General features: G+C 43.5%; 1 protein-coding gene across 3 annotated transcripts; it reads right to left on the bottom strand.

Annotated features, from left to right (window-relative positions):
* Positions 1–383: 383 nt before the first annotated feature.
* On the bottom strand, positions 384–13,534 carry THAP7 (THAP domain containing 7). 3 transcript variants are annotated; one of them, XM_058191343.1, is made up of 5 exons: positions 13,437–13,523; positions 10,963–11,042; positions 9,947–10,099; positions 5,526–5,642; positions 384–2,674 (listed from the first exon to the last, which is right to left on the bottom strand). In XM_058191343.1, exons 2-5 carry the CDS (start codon positions 11,040–11,042, stop codon positions 2,119–2,121), a joined length of 906 nt encoding a protein of 301 aa, XP_058047326.1. In that variant the 5' UTR covers positions 13,437–13,523; the 3' UTR covers positions 384–2,118. The 3 variants fall into 3 exon arrangements, with proteins under 3 accessions (XP_058047326.1, XP_058047327.1, XP_058047328.1); XM_058191344.1 differs by lacking the exon at positions 13,437–13,523 and adding an exon at positions 12,902–12,923; XM_058191345.1 differs by lacking the exon at positions 5,526–5,642 and having other exon boundaries at positions 13,437–13,534.
* Positions 13,535–15,022: the final 1,488 nt, after the last annotated feature.

A 15,022-nucleotide genomic window follows, 5' to 3' on the forward strand; every position in this document is an offset into this window, starting at 1 on the left:
TTGTTATTTGTAATAATTTGTAGTAATTCAATATCTAGGAGGCTACAAATGTCTTTTTGCACAGGTCTAAAAAAAAAATAGGTAGCTTCAAAATTAGGGGAGAGATCTTGTCAAAAATTCTGCTAAGGTTCCTTTAAGTGGAAATAAGCTCGAACACTACCGCTCATTTGGGGAGCTTTATGCAAAATAAAACTCCCACAAAGGAAAATTGGTGAGTATTAGCTGAAATAAAGATACTCCAATGTTCAGTTTGTTTTATTGTATTAAATATTAGTACATTGAAGCCTACAAATTATAAGTCCCCACAATTTTTCCTATGCAATCAATATTATAAGCATACACCTGAGTAGAATTCTACATGTTCAATTTTCCTTTATCTTCATAAGAAAAATGGCTTAGCTGTTGCTTTCAAAAAATAAAAGCTAATCAAAGAGAGGCATTTATTTATGAGGCCACATTCGGAAACATCTCCTATAGGTTTGACAGAATATTGATGGGTCGCTTGAGACGGCAGAACCTTGGCTGATCTCAGTGTAGGTAGTCCTCGACTTACAACAATTCATTTAGTGACCCTTCAAAGTTACAGCGGCACTAAAAAAAAGTAACTTACGACCGTTTTTCACACTTACAACTGCTGCAGCATCCCCATGGTCACATGATCAAAATTCCAATGGTTGGCAACCCTTGTTTCGTATTTATGACGGCTGCTATGTCCTGAGGTCGTGTGATCTCCTTTTGCGACCTTCTGACAAGCAAAGTCAATGGGTAATCCAGATTCACTTAACAACCATGCTACTAATTTAACAAATTAAACACAATGGTTCACTTAACAGTTGTGGCAAGAAAAGTCGTAAAATGGAAAAAAAACTCATTTAACAAATGAGCAACTCAATTGTGGTTGTAACTTGAGGACTACCTGTACCTTAAGCCACAGAAATGATTTTATTTATTACTGCTATTGTAATCGAATTTCTTAATAAAATTACATTAAAGTGATTTTTACTTAAAGCTGACTATCAGTCCCTTGATCCAGCAAGAGATTCTTGCACGCAAGTAGTTTTCTAATTACAAAACAGAATGGGAATCCAAAATATCTTGTATAGTTGAGTAAAATAGTCTGAAAAGTATTATGTGAGGAGCACGTCTAGAAAAGTTTTCACTCAAAACATACAGGGTGGACATAATTTGTGAACCAAAAAGTTTCTTTTCATTATTTCAGCATTAAAATTATTCTCCTGAAATTTCATTTAGATTTAGAATTGCTCAGCTCCAGAAATTAGCTTGGCTTCAAGCTATGTCTAAATTCGTGGCCTGGCAGCTTACATACTGAAACAGCTAAATGTCTTGTACAAAATTATCCCTTAGAGCAGGGGTCTCCAACCTTGGTAACTTTAAGCCTGGTGGACTTCAACTCCCAGAATTCCCCAGCCAGCAAAGCTGGGAGTTGGTCCACCAGGCTTAAAGTTACCAAGGTTGGAGACCCCTGCCTTAGAGGACCAAGAGCCAATTTTTCTCTTTACATAATTCAGATTTAAATCATTACCGTATTTGTCTGGCAATATGCTACATGCAAATTATATTGATTTTGTTGAGTTTTGGTGGGGAGATTTTTTTGTGTGTGTGTGATAATAAGCGGACCCTGCACCTGCAGGAATACGCTAAGAAGAAGTTTTTTTGCGATAATATAGTGCTTTGTAAGATTTTCATATCATTACAGCCTTATAACTTAAGGGAAAGCATCCAAAAGATTTTGCTTCTATTGGGGCAACCATGACAAGCTCTAAATTCAATTACATCAAGCAGCTTTTTTTTTTAAAAAAAGAAATAACATGACCCCTCCAGGGCAGCACCGTAATGAAATCCTCAAAATAGCGGTCTTTCCTGAACGTCGGTCCTCCAGCCATCGGGTATCTTTCAACTGAGCTGGGACATCCACTTGTAGAAAAGAAATATCCCTTTACAAATATAAACATGAATGGTGAAAGGGAAACAGGGTTGCATGAAGCGGATTCCAAGTTCATAGAGCTTCAGCATAACCTCGGAGAAGGGAAACACCAGAGTCCAAGTTTGCAACGCCGCCACCGCCCAAATCAAGGTTACGTTCGGGCCGATTCGAAGTCATTCAATGTCATTCAGCAGCTGCAATTCAAAGACCTGCAGGTGCTCCTTAAACCGTCGGTGCGCGTCGGCACTGTGGGGCCGCCGCTCGCGCTGCAACTCACAGATGCGCAGACGGAGTCTCTGTTCCCGACGCCGGCAAGCTTGCAGCTGCCGCTGTGTTTTTCCCAGCGCATCCAGCGCTGCCTCGGCCCGCCTCTTCCACAGCAAGGCGCTACCCACCTGGTAGCTGTGCTCATTCTGGATGTAAGCCCCAGCTGGGGGTGGGAGTCGTAGCATGTAGAGGGAGAGCGAAACGGGTTGAGATGGATCCTCTACAGGTTCTGGGAGAGCTGGAGACGGAGAGGCCTCTTCTTGGCCAGTGGCAGCTGGTAACTGTTCCAGGGGTACGTCTGACAGAGTGGTCAAATTCTCTGGTTCTGACCCTGGGAGATTAGGTTGGCTTCGAAGCTCACCAGTAGTGGGAGCAGCCCCAGGACTTGGCAGCTCTTGCACGGGGAAGCAAGAGACATCCATGCACAATGGAGTCGTCTCCTCTGCATTGCAGCAGCCACAGCTGTGAAAAAAGGGATAGAATCGAGGTCAGGTGAGAAGTAACGGCTACCTACACAAGAGTTTAACCCGCAGAGGAAAAAATGATTGCAGATGCAGGATGCCCGTGTAGAACATATTCTTTTATAGGCCAAGGCAGGGGTGAAATGTAAAATGTTCTGTGGGTGTGGCTTGGTGGGGGGGGGGTAATGTGACTGGGTGGGCGTGGCCAACTTTTTTTTTTATTTTTAAAAACATTTTTTTCTACAGCCTCTTCTGCTTGGAGGTTGTAGGCATGTAAAAAAAAATGCCTTTAAAACCCTGTGATGATCAGGCAACTCAGCTGGGATCGCCAGAGGGAAAAAAAGCTTTTATTTTTTTTAAAAAAATATTTTATTAAACTTTTTTACATTAAAAATGTAGAAAAAAAAAAGGAAAAGGGGAAAAAAAGCTTTTAAAGGGTTCTGACGATCCCAGCTGAGTTGCCTGATCGCCAGAACCTTTTTTAAAAGCATTTTTTTTCTACTACGGACGAAGAGCTCGTTTAAAACGTTCTGGTGATCAGGCAATGCGGCTGGGATCGCCAGAGGAGCCTTTTAAAAGGTGTTTTTTTTTTAACAACCTCTTCGGCTAAAGAGGTTGTAGAAAAAATGCTTTTCAAGGGTTCTGACGATCCCAGCTGAGCTGCACGATCATCAGAGTTTTTTTTTTTTTTTACTTTCAAAAGCATTTTTTCAGCTGAAGAAAAATGCTTTTAAAAGTAAAAAAAAAACACAAAACAACAACCTCTGATGATCATGCAGCTCAGCTGGACATGGGGGGGGCAGGGATTTTTGCTACTGGTTCTCTGAACCACCCACCGCTACCACTACCGGAACAGATGATCTGGTCTGAACTGGGAGCATTTCACCCCTGGGCCGGGGGGGGGGGGTCAAACTCAAGGACCCCCGGGGTGCTTAAATCCGGCCCATGGGGCTGCCCGGTCTGGAAATATTAAAAGGACCAACCTGCGGTGCCTCTGGCAGCTAAAATGGGTTGTGTGCACACACCAACGTCCTTGCACCTTGTTTTCGCTCTCCATGGCCTCCTGCAGCATTCTGCTGGCCGAAAACGGGCAATACTATCTAGTACAGGGGTATCCAACTCAAGTGCTTAAATCTGGCTGGCCTAGAAATATTAAAGGAGTGGCCCACAGTGTCTCTGGCAGCTAAAATGGGCCGTGTGCGCCCCCCCCCCCATGCCTCGTTTTCACTCTTCATGGCCTCCTGCAGCACTCTGCTGCCCCAAAATGACCCGAAAACAGCTCCAAAACAGGCCTGAAAACCGCCCAGAAAACAGGCCTGAAATGGGGCCTCGTGTGGCCCGTTTTCGGCCAGTAGAGTGCTGCAGGAGGCCACGGAGGACGAAACCAAGGCACATGGGGGCTGCGGGCCCCCCCCCCATTTTGGCCAGGAAGGTGCTCCAGGAGGCAGCTGTCCGGTCTCCCTCCCGCCACCTCCTGCCCGCAGCGGAGAACTACAATGTTGATCTGGCCCTCGAAGAAATCCAGTTTGAGACCCCTGCTATAGGCTATAAGGAGCCAATGTGGAGTGAAGTTTGGGCATGGGAAACAAGGCATTTTCTAGGCAGCCCCGAGTTATCTCTCATAACATAGTACTATAAGAAGAGCCTCTGGTGGCTCAGACTGCTAAGACAGTCTGTTATTAACACAGCTGCTTGCAATTACTGCAGGTTCAAGCCCCACCAGGCCCAAGGTCGACTCAGCCTTCCATCCTTTATAAGGTAGGTAAAATGAGGACCCAGATTGTTGGGGGCAATAAGTTGACTTTGTATATAATATACAAATGGATGAAGACTATTGCTAACATAGTGTAAGCAAATAAAAAAAATAAAAAAAAGAAGAAGAAGATGTGGATACATATAGCAAAGCAAAGAAAAAGATGATCCAGTTAAGCCATGAAATAACATTCCAGGACTGAAGTTTTTCACATTTTTAATATTCTTAATTCCTATTTTTCTCTCTGGTTCCAATCTCAGATTCCACCAGTCCATTCAGTTATACACAAAATTCCTTTTCAACTTACAAATATATTAATCTATTAATGGCTGAATAGATTATGCTTTTTACCAGTGGTGAAATCCAGTTTTTTTTTTACTACCGGTTCTGTGGGTGTGGCTTGGTGGGCGTGGCAGGGGAAGGATACTGCCAAATCCCCATTCCCTCCCCGCTCCTGGGGGGAAGGATATTGCAAAATCTCCATTCCCACCATACTCCTGGGGGAAGGACATTGCAAAATCTCCATTCCCACCCCACTCCTGGGGGAAGGATATTGCAAAATCTCCATTCCCACCCCACTCTGGGATCAGCTAGAGGTGGTATTTGCCGGGTTGTTGTTTTTTTTTAATTTGCATTTATATCCCACCCTTCTCCGAAGACTCAGGGCGGCTTACACTGTGTTAAGCAATAGTCTTCATCCATTTGTATATTATATACAAAGTCAACTTATTGCCCCCAACAATCTGGGTCCTGATTTTACCTACCTTATAAAGGATGGAAGGCTGAGTCAACCTTGGGCCTGGTGGGACTTGAACCTGCAGTAATTGCAAGCACCTGCTGTTAATAACAGACTGCATTAGTCTGTTGAGCCACCAGAGGCCTGGTGAGTCTGGTGAGTCTGTTGAGCCCACCAGAGGTTCTCTGAATTACTCAAAATTTCCGCTGCCGGTTCTCCAGAACCTGTCAGAACCTGTTGGATTTCACCCCTGCTTTTTTACTCTGTATCAAGAAGTAAGCATCGTTGAATGTACTGTGAGCTACTTCTAAATAAATATGCACAGGGTTACAGAGAACATGAGGTCAGAAGCATGGGACTCACCTCTGCTTCTGTTGGTATTTTGCAAGTTTGGAACTGTTTAGTTTAGACTTCCGGCGTGGCTTCGCATGAGGCTCGAATATCGTAGGAACAGCCCCTTCCTTGAGACGATGATAGCCGCTACGAAGGAAACAACCCCCACATATCAAAGTTGATACCCTGAAAATCTGGGCTGTGCATCGCTGGAGGAAAAGGCAGATCTTCTGAAGGCTTTGGAATTAGCTAATTACATTCTCTTTTGAGTATCACTTGTCCAGCTTTTTCTATGTACAGAGATATTAAATAAAGTAATTGATTGATTTTGGCCGCATGTATTTAGCCCTTTCCTTTCCTAATTCTGTTTGGTATCTACAACCCAGAAATCCTGTAATGAAAGAATGTCAAATTAAGTTATGATCAAGTTAAAAATATATGATCTGTTTTGGCAATAGTATCTAGTACAGGGGTGTCAAACTCAAAGCCGGCAGGGCCAGCCTGGAAATATTAAAAGGAGTGGCCCGTGGTGTCTCTAGCAGCTAAAATGGGCTGCATGCGCCCCTCTCTCTGCGCCTCATTTTCACTCTCCATGGCCTCCTGCAGCACTCTGCTGGCCAAAAACGGCCCAAAAACGGTCCCAAAACCAGAGCCAAAAATGGCCCGAAAACAGCCTAGAAAATGGGGCTGCACATGGCCAGTTTTCAGCCAGCAGAGTGCTGCAGGAGGCCATGGAGGACAAAAACGAGGCCTATGGGGGCTGCGCGCGGACCCCCCACGCCCCGTTTTGGCTGGCAGGGTGCTGCAGGAGGCAGCTGTCCCGTCTCCCCCCTCGCCCCGTGAAGATCTACAATAATGATCCGGCCTGCGAAGAAATCCAGTTTGACACCCCTGATCTAGAATAACTAGCCAAGATCCTTTCAAGATTTCACTCACACTTATTTATTTTTTTTCAAATGGATTTACCAGGGTTGGGTTTATTTGGTGGGGAGGGCAAGAGAAGAGTTCAGCTTTAGTGTTATATACAAGACTGCAATTGGTCACCATAAGAATCTGACACAGTAGGAAAACTATCTCTTTGAGTCATCTTGGAAGCAGATTTGGCAACTTCTGCCTCTCTAGCTAGTGCCTGGCTAGTGCCATAGTTAAGAAGGACGTGGGTAAGTGAATGAGAATGTTAGTGTGTGCAAGATAGGAAGAAGTGAGTTCTAGTCCTGTTTTTGGTGCAACAGCAATAGCACTTAGACTTTTATACCGCTTCACAGTGTTTTTACAGTCCTCTCTAAGCGGTTTCGAGAGCCAGCCTCTTGCCCCAACAATCTGGCTCCTCATTTTACTGATCTCAGAAGGATGGAAGACTGAGTCAACCTTGAACCGATCAAGATCGAACTCCTGGCAGTGGGCAGAATTAGCCTGCAACACTGCATTCTAACCACTGTGGAAGGAAGGAAGGAAAATAGTAATAGCACTTAGACTTATATACAGCTTCACAGTGCTTTACAGCCACCGCTAAGCAATTTACAGAGTCAGCCTCTTGCCCCCAACAATCTGGGTCCTCATTTTACCCACCTCGGAAGGATGGAAGGCTGAGTCAACCTTGAGCCAGTGGGACTTGAACTGCCAAACTGCTGGCAGTCAGCAGAAGTAGCCTGCAGTACTGCACTCTAACCACTGCGCCACCACGGCTCAGTGATTTGGGTCAGTCACTCTTTCAGCCCAACCCATCTCGTAGAGCTATTGTGAGGAAAATAGGAGGAGGAAGGTATAGGTATGTTTTCTACCTTGAATAAAAATAATAAAGATGGGATTAAAAATAAGGATTTGCTGTCACATTAAATTCACTTGGAGTGTAGCTGTTGACCAGGGCTGTGAATGTGTGAAGCAAGAGATCATAAGACAAACTGAGGAGCGCATGTAGCACTTAGGTTTGTAGATTACGTGGGAGAAATCAAAAGATACCCTAGAAAGGGCAATGGTAAACCATTTTAAGAGCTACGGTGGCGCAGCGGTTAAGAGTGCAGTATTGCAGGCTATTTCTGCTGACCGCCGGCTGCCTGCAATTTGGCAGTTCAAATCTCACCAGGCTCAAGGTTGACTCAGCCTTCCATCCTTCCGAGGTGGGTAAAACGAGGACCCAGATTGTCGGGGGCCGTAGGCTGACTCTGTAAAACCGCTTAGAGAGAGGGTTATGAACACTGTGAAGCGGTATATAAGGGCTATTGCTATTTTCAAACCGCTGCCAAGAAAATTACACCGACGTGCCTACAGTGGCTGAACTTGACTTGAACGAGACTGTTAACTTTCCAGCTTTAAAATGCATCTCAAGGGAATCATTGAATGGCCATATCATGCTGTGCCTGTTTTCACAAATTTGTCAGAAAGCCGATGAGATTAAAACTCAGAGCCTCCCCCACCCTGTCTTTTCTCCAAGCAGTAAGGTAGTGAAGCATTTATAGAGAAAGCACTGGGCTACACCCTCCAGACTTTTATTTTTATTTTTTTTTAAAAAGGGTTTGTGAGTGAGTTGTTTCCCATATTCAGTGTGTTTTAAAAATGAATGAAAGTCAGATGGAACAGGCATACTGGAAGGATCATTTCTCTCTGTAAGAAGGATATTAGCTTTAGTGTTATATACAAGACTGCAATTGGTCACCATAAGAATCTGACACAGTAGGAAAACTATCTCTTTGAGTCATCTTGGAAGCAGATTTGGCAACTTCTGCCTCTCTAGCTAGTGCCTGGCTAGTGCCATAGTTAAGAAGGACGTGGGTAAGTGAATGAGAATGTGAGTGTGTGCAAGATAGGAAGAAGTGAGTTCTAGTCCCGTTTTTGGTGCAACAGCAATAGCACTTAAGACTTTTATACCGCTTCACAGTGTTTTTACAGTCCTCTCTAAGCGGTTTCGAGAGCCAGCCTCTTGCCCCAACAATCTGGCTCCTCATTTTACTGATCTCAGAAGGATGGAAGACTGAGTCAACCTTGAACCGATCAAGATCGAACTCCTGGCAGTGGGCAGAATTAGCCTGCAACACTGCATTCTAACCACTGTGGAAGGAAGGAAGGAAAATAGTAATAGCACTTAGACTTATATACAGCTTCACAGTGCTTTACAGCCCCCGCTAAGCAATTTACAGAGTCAGCCTCTTGCCCCCAACAATCTGGGTCCTCATTTTACCCACCTCGGAAGGATGGAAGGCTGAGTCAACCTTGAGCCAGTGGGACTTGAACTGCCAAACTGCTGGCAGTCAGCAGAAGTAGCCTGCAGTACTGCACTCTAACCACTGCGCCACCACGGCTCAGTGATTTGGGTCAGTCACTCTTTCAGCCCAACCCATCTCGTAGAGCTATTGTGAGGAAAATAGGAGGAGGAAGGTATAGGTATGTTTTCTACCTTGAATAAAAATAATAAAGATGGGATTAAAAATAAGGATTTGCTGTCACATTAAATTCACTTGGAGTGTAGCTGTTGACCAGGGCTGTGAATGTGTGAAGCAAGAGATCATAAGACAAACTGAGGAGCGCATGTAGCACTTAGGTTTGTAGATTACGTGTGAGAAATCAAAAGATACCCTAGAAAGGGCAATGGTAAACCATTTTAAGAGCTACGGTGGCGCAGCAGTTAAGAGTGCAGTATTGCAGGCTATTTCTGCTGACCGCCGGCTGCCTGCAATTTGGCAGTTCAAATCTCACCAGGCTCAAGGTTAACTCAGCCTTCCATCCTTCCGAGGTGGGTAAAACGAGGACCCAGATTGTCGGGGGCCATAGGCTGACTCTGTAAAACCGCTTAGAGAGAGGGTTATGAACCACTGTGAAGCGGCATATAAGGAATATTGCTATTTTCAAACCGCTGCCAAGAAAATTACACTGACGTGCCTACAGTGGCTGAACTTGACTTGAACGAGACTGTTAACTTTCCAGCTTTAAAATGCATCTCAAGGGAATCATTGAATGGTCATATCATGCTGTGCCTGTTTTCACAAATTTGTCAGAAAGCTGATGAGATTAAAACTCAGAGCCTCTCCCACCCTGTCTTTTCTCCGAGCAGTAAGGTAGTGAAGCATTTATAGAGAAAGCACTGGGCTACACCCTCCAGACTTTTATTTTTTTTAAAAAGGGTTTGTGAGTGAGTTGTTTCCCATATTCAGTGTGTTTTAAAAATGAATGAAAGTCAGATGGAACAGACATACTGGAAGGATCATTTCTCTCTATAAGAAGGATATTATCTATATTGATGTATATTGATATACAAAGTCAATAAGTTGACTTTGTATATAATATACAAATGGATGAAGACTATTGCTTGACATAGTATAAGCCGCCCTGAGTCTTCAGAGAAGGGTGGGATGTAAATGCAAATAAATAAATAAAAAATTACTGTCCTGTTGAAAACTGTCTACCATACTTTAATTCTGGATGCTCTTTTGTGTTTTTCAAATATTCGAATTACCTACCTGGTGCCCACTAGTTCAAAGCAATTCTTCTCAAAGTGCTTGGAGCAAAAATAAACATATTTAGAGGCAGGGTCCCAGAGACCCTGCCCACTCATGTCCTTCCGCTGACAATTCTCCAACCATGTGGTTCGCCGTGGATTGTCCTTAGGCAATCTGTGAGAAAAGATATGACGTGATTAACTCATTGGAGATCAGAGATCACATGCAAGATTATTTATTTATTTATATTTATTTATTTATTTTGTCAAACACAACAATATATATAAGCAAGAAATAACTGCACAAATTGAATACAACTAAAGGGAACATTAGGACAGGAACGGTAGGCAAGCTGGTGCTCTTATGCATGCCCCTTAAAATTATGCATATCTTTTTCCCAAGCTCAAGTAAAATAGCTTTGATGGCAGTGTGGCTACCTCTGAAGGCCATCTACTGGGAGACTAGTGTATAGTTGCTGGGCCTGGAGTCTGATCCAGCAGGGCACAGTGTTTGTTCTTACATTCTTTAAAATCACTGATCCTACAAAGCTTGATTTTATGATGGTGAGACAGGGATGAAATCCAGCAGGTTCTGGAGAACCGGTAGCGGAAATTTTGAGTAGTTCAGAGAACCAGCAAATTCTACCCCTGGCCCTAGAGTGGGGTGGGAATGGAGATTTTGCAATATCCTTCCCCCAAGAGCGGGGAAGGAATGGAGATTTTGCAGTATCTTTCCCCTGGAGTGGGGTGGGAATGGAGAATTTGCAGTAACCTTCCCCTGGAGTGGGAATGGAGATTTTGCAATATCCTTCCCGTGGAGCGAGGAAGGAATGGAGATTTTGCAGTACCCTTCCCTGTCACGCCCAAGCCACGCCCACCAAGCCACACCCACAGAACCGGTAGTAAAAAAAATCTGGATTTCACCACAATGGTGAGATATCATATGATGCTGCAATTTTAACAAGACTAATCCTACCAACTTTCAGCTTCATACAGGAATAGGAGTCTGCAAGGGCAAAGAATAAAAACCTTTCTCACCGATGGAAAGAAATGCCTCGGTTGCGTGTTTCAGGCGTATCTCGAGTGCAACAGCCAGTAGCAGAGCAGTGACGGGGCATCTGCAAGAAGAAAAAAAAAAACAACCCATAGCATGTAATGCCCACTACTTTGAGGGTCAAGTCATACTTTTTTTTTTCTTAAGAAGAGGTAAGACAGGTGCCCAGAAGAATCCAGAACTCGGTTAAAGTCCCAATATTCTCTACCAACACCTGTTGAAAGCAGAACTAGGTTTAGTTTATAGAATGGTTTAGGGCTTTCCACGTCACGTTGCCGTCATGTGACGTTGCTCCCCTTCGCGGAGCTGGGGTGGGCGTGGCCTGCACCTGCATGTGACCATCTGGCCCAAGGGCTGCCAATCTGACACCCCTGGGTTCAGAGCTACATTTTAATCAATGGAAGGATAGGGAAATCCCTGCATTAATTAGCTGCCGGAAGTACTGTTCATCCGTTACTCTGGCTTGCAAAACATACCAGCAAATTGTGCAAACTTTTGACATCTAACTTTTCAACCTGTCTATGAAACTAAGACTCCGAAGAAGCTGAATATTTTGACAAATACTGTTCTTAATGTATTTGACAAATACATTTCTTAAATTTTGGGATATTTTCAGTAAAAATAAAGAGTAGAGCTTCCCCCCCCCACCCACCCCCGAGGCTTGCTAAGGCAGTTTGCAATGCCAGGTTAATCCCTGAGTGCGACAAGTGTGCACTAGCATTGATTTTTAAAAATGAACTTCCTCGCAATTCAGATTTAAGGAAGCCTTTAGGAGGAAGAAATTTTCCTTGCTAAAAACCCAGTTACGTTGGCGAGATACTTCAGGGTTAATTTAGAGACCTTGATGCTTCCATTGACTGCTATCTTAAGTAACATTGACGCTGCAGCTTCCAAGAATGAGTTTACATTTTATTAAGCTCTGCTTTGAATAGGCCATGGTTTCTAGAAGAAGCCACAACATAATTGCGACTCGCAAGAACAGAAGAACAAATTCATACAGCAGGTACGAAAAACAACCAAGCAAGCGCTCCGCGTACTGCTTTATGTCTAGTCTCAGCCTAGCTGCTGGATCTCTAATACGAGGAAATAGGGTTGGGGAGACTCGCTTTGCGGATAAACTTCCACCTTATTCTTCTCATTCTTCCTATTAACTATCTCCCCACACTTATGACTATAAAAAGCTGAAGCGGAGATATAACCTTGTGGCTTATATCTCTACGATTTATATTTTGTTTGTTTCCTAGTACGATTTGATTGCTTATTTAGTAACCTATGACTATCACTAAGTGTTGTATTTTATGATTCTTGATGAATGCATTTTGTTTTTCTTTTATGTACACCGAGAGCTTATGCACCAAAGACAAATTCCTCGTGTGTCCAATCACACTTGGCCAATAAAGAATTCAATTCAATTCAAGTTCTCTATAGTCTATTTTATTCTACTCCTCTATATTCTATTCTATTCCTCTATATTCTATTCCTCTATATTCTATTCTATTTCTCTATATTCTATTTTATTCTATTCCTCTATATTTCTTCCTATTCTATTCTATTCTATTTTATTCCATTCATTATTCTATTCTATTCTATTCTATTCCATTCCATTCCATTCCATTATTCTATTCTATTCTATTCTTTCCTCTCCTCTCCTCCTATCCCTCTATATTCTATTCTATTCCTCTATATTCTATTTCATTCTATTCTACTCTACTCTTTGTATCTCAGGGTTTAAATGAGGGGTCCTAGGTGGTCTCTGAGCTTGGTTGCTTATTTGCAGACGTTTCATTACCCTGCTAGGCAACATTATCAGTGCTAGAAGGGGAATTCCATTCCATTCCATTCCTATCCCATCCCTATCCCTATTCCTATTCTTAGGCATGGGGAACATGGACTGGGAAAGAGGCTAATTGGAACCCGGCTGACCTTGAAACGCTCAGTAAATCCGGGGCTTAGCTTGCCTTTGGATGGAGGACCACCAGGAAGGGCTCCCTTCCCCCCCCCACCCCCGCCTTTACCAGGGACAAAACTGGTCCTGATGAAGGGCAGCGGCCAGCCTCATCACTGACCACAACATGCCAAAGAGAAGGTGCCAAGTGGTGTCAGGATCGCTCTTAAGAACCGCTTATTATTTAAAAAAATTTTTAAAAAGAGGAAAGGAGGGCGGGGAGCCCCTGGGGAGCGCGCGGGGGGGGGAGAGAAGAAGGGGGAGGAGCATGGAGCACAAATGGGGCGTGGCTACAGCAGCCCGCTCTTTTCTCTCCCCCCTCCCCCCTCCTAGAGCGCGGGGGGGGGAAAAAAGAGCAGCTGGCGCGAGGGGGCCGGAGCCGACACTCCGGGGGGGGGGGCGGCGGTTGGGAAGCAGCACGCGCAAGGGCAGCTGCGGCAAGTGGGGGCGTGGGGTCGTCCATCCCATCCCATCCCATCCCCCCCCTCACTCTTTCTCCGTGGGTCGCCTCACCTCCCCACTCCCATTGCTCGAGACGCCGCCGCCGCCGCCGCGGCTTGAAAGCTGAAGCGGAGAAAAAAAAAAAAAAAAAAGAGAGCGAGAGAGAGAGAGCGAGAATCGCGCATCTTCTCGCGAGAAACTAAAAGCCCCCGGGATATAGAGATAAGGGGAAGACGTGCCCGGGCTTTTCCGGTTGCTGAGAGGCGAAGGGGTCGCCTCGCGTAAAAAAGATCTTTACTGCCCCCTTCTGGGCTGCCGAGAGAAGCGCGTTTCAGCGGCCGTCCGGCTTTTGGTTAATGCTCAGATGGGGCAGCTCTGAGTTTTTAGCCGTTGGGAACACCGAAAGCTTATGCACCGAAGACAAATTCCTTGTGTCCACTCACACTTAGTCAATAAAGGATTTATATTTTATTTCTATTCCTATTCTACTTCTTTTCTATACCTATACCTATTCCTTTTCCATTCTATTCCTTTTCCTATTTCTATTCCATTCCTTTTCCTATTCTTATTCTATTCCTTTTCCTATTCTATTTCTATTCCTATTCCTTTTCTATTCTATTTCTATTCCTTTTCCTATTCTATTTCTATTCCTATTCTTTTTCTATTTCTATTCTTATTCTATTCCTATTCCATTTCTTTTCTTATTCTATTTCTATTCCTTTTCCTATTCTATTTCTATTCCTATTCTTTTCTTATTCTATTTCTATTCCTATTTCTATTCCTTTTCCTATTCTATTCTATTCCATTCCATTCCTTTTCCTATTCTATTCCCATTTCTATTCCTATTCTATTTCTATTCCATTCTATTCTTATTCCTGTTCTTATTCTATTCCTATTCCTTTTCCTATTCTATTCTATTCCATTCCATTCCTTTTCCTATTCTATTTCTATTCCTATTCTTTATTCTATTCCTATTTCTATTCCTTTTCCTATTCCATTCCTTTTCCTATCCTATTTCTATTCTTATTCTATTCCTATTTTTATTCTATTCTATTCTTTTTCTGTTCCTATTCCATTCCATTCCATTCCATAAATGGTTCCATTCCACCAACTGTGTTGGTGTCACAGTTGGTGTTTGTTTGTGTTGTCTTTTCCTTTTATGGTCTGTTAATGGCTAGTGGATTATCCGGTCTAGTGGACAGGTGCGTGGTTAGAGGGGCTATCTTATTATTAGTTTTAGCATAATAATACCCATTTAAATGGGTCTACCATTAGTTGGTTTGGAGTTTTTTATTGGTGTTTGGATTTATTAGTAAATTCTTTAACGATATTTTGTTTGGTGGCTGCTTGAAGGCCTACAGGTTGATTTTGTGTGGTACTTCCTCTCAAATTCAGGTTGTATCCTGTTTCAATAAAGCTGTACCCTTATTGATGTCCTCATTTCTTTTCCGTAATAAGGAAGCTGTTTGCAAGATTCCATAAAAGGCAGCGTAAGGTAGAAAAAAAAGGCAGCGCTTTTCTTACAGGATGTTTAAAAGGCAGCAAATCCCCCCCCCTCCCGTTTACTGCAGCTTCCTTTTCTTCTTTGGTTTTCCTCTTGTTGCTTTTCCGGAAGGGAAGTGTGTGACTGGTGTGCATTTTCTTTTGGGAAGTGCTTC

This window comes from Ahaetulla prasina, chromosome 7 (assembly GCF_028640845.1).
Source record: "Ahaetulla prasina isolate Xishuangbanna chromosome 7, ASM2864084v1, whole genome shotgun sequence".
Taxonomy (NCBI): domain Eukaryota; kingdom Metazoa; phylum Chordata; class Lepidosauria; order Squamata; family Colubridae; genus Ahaetulla; species Ahaetulla prasina.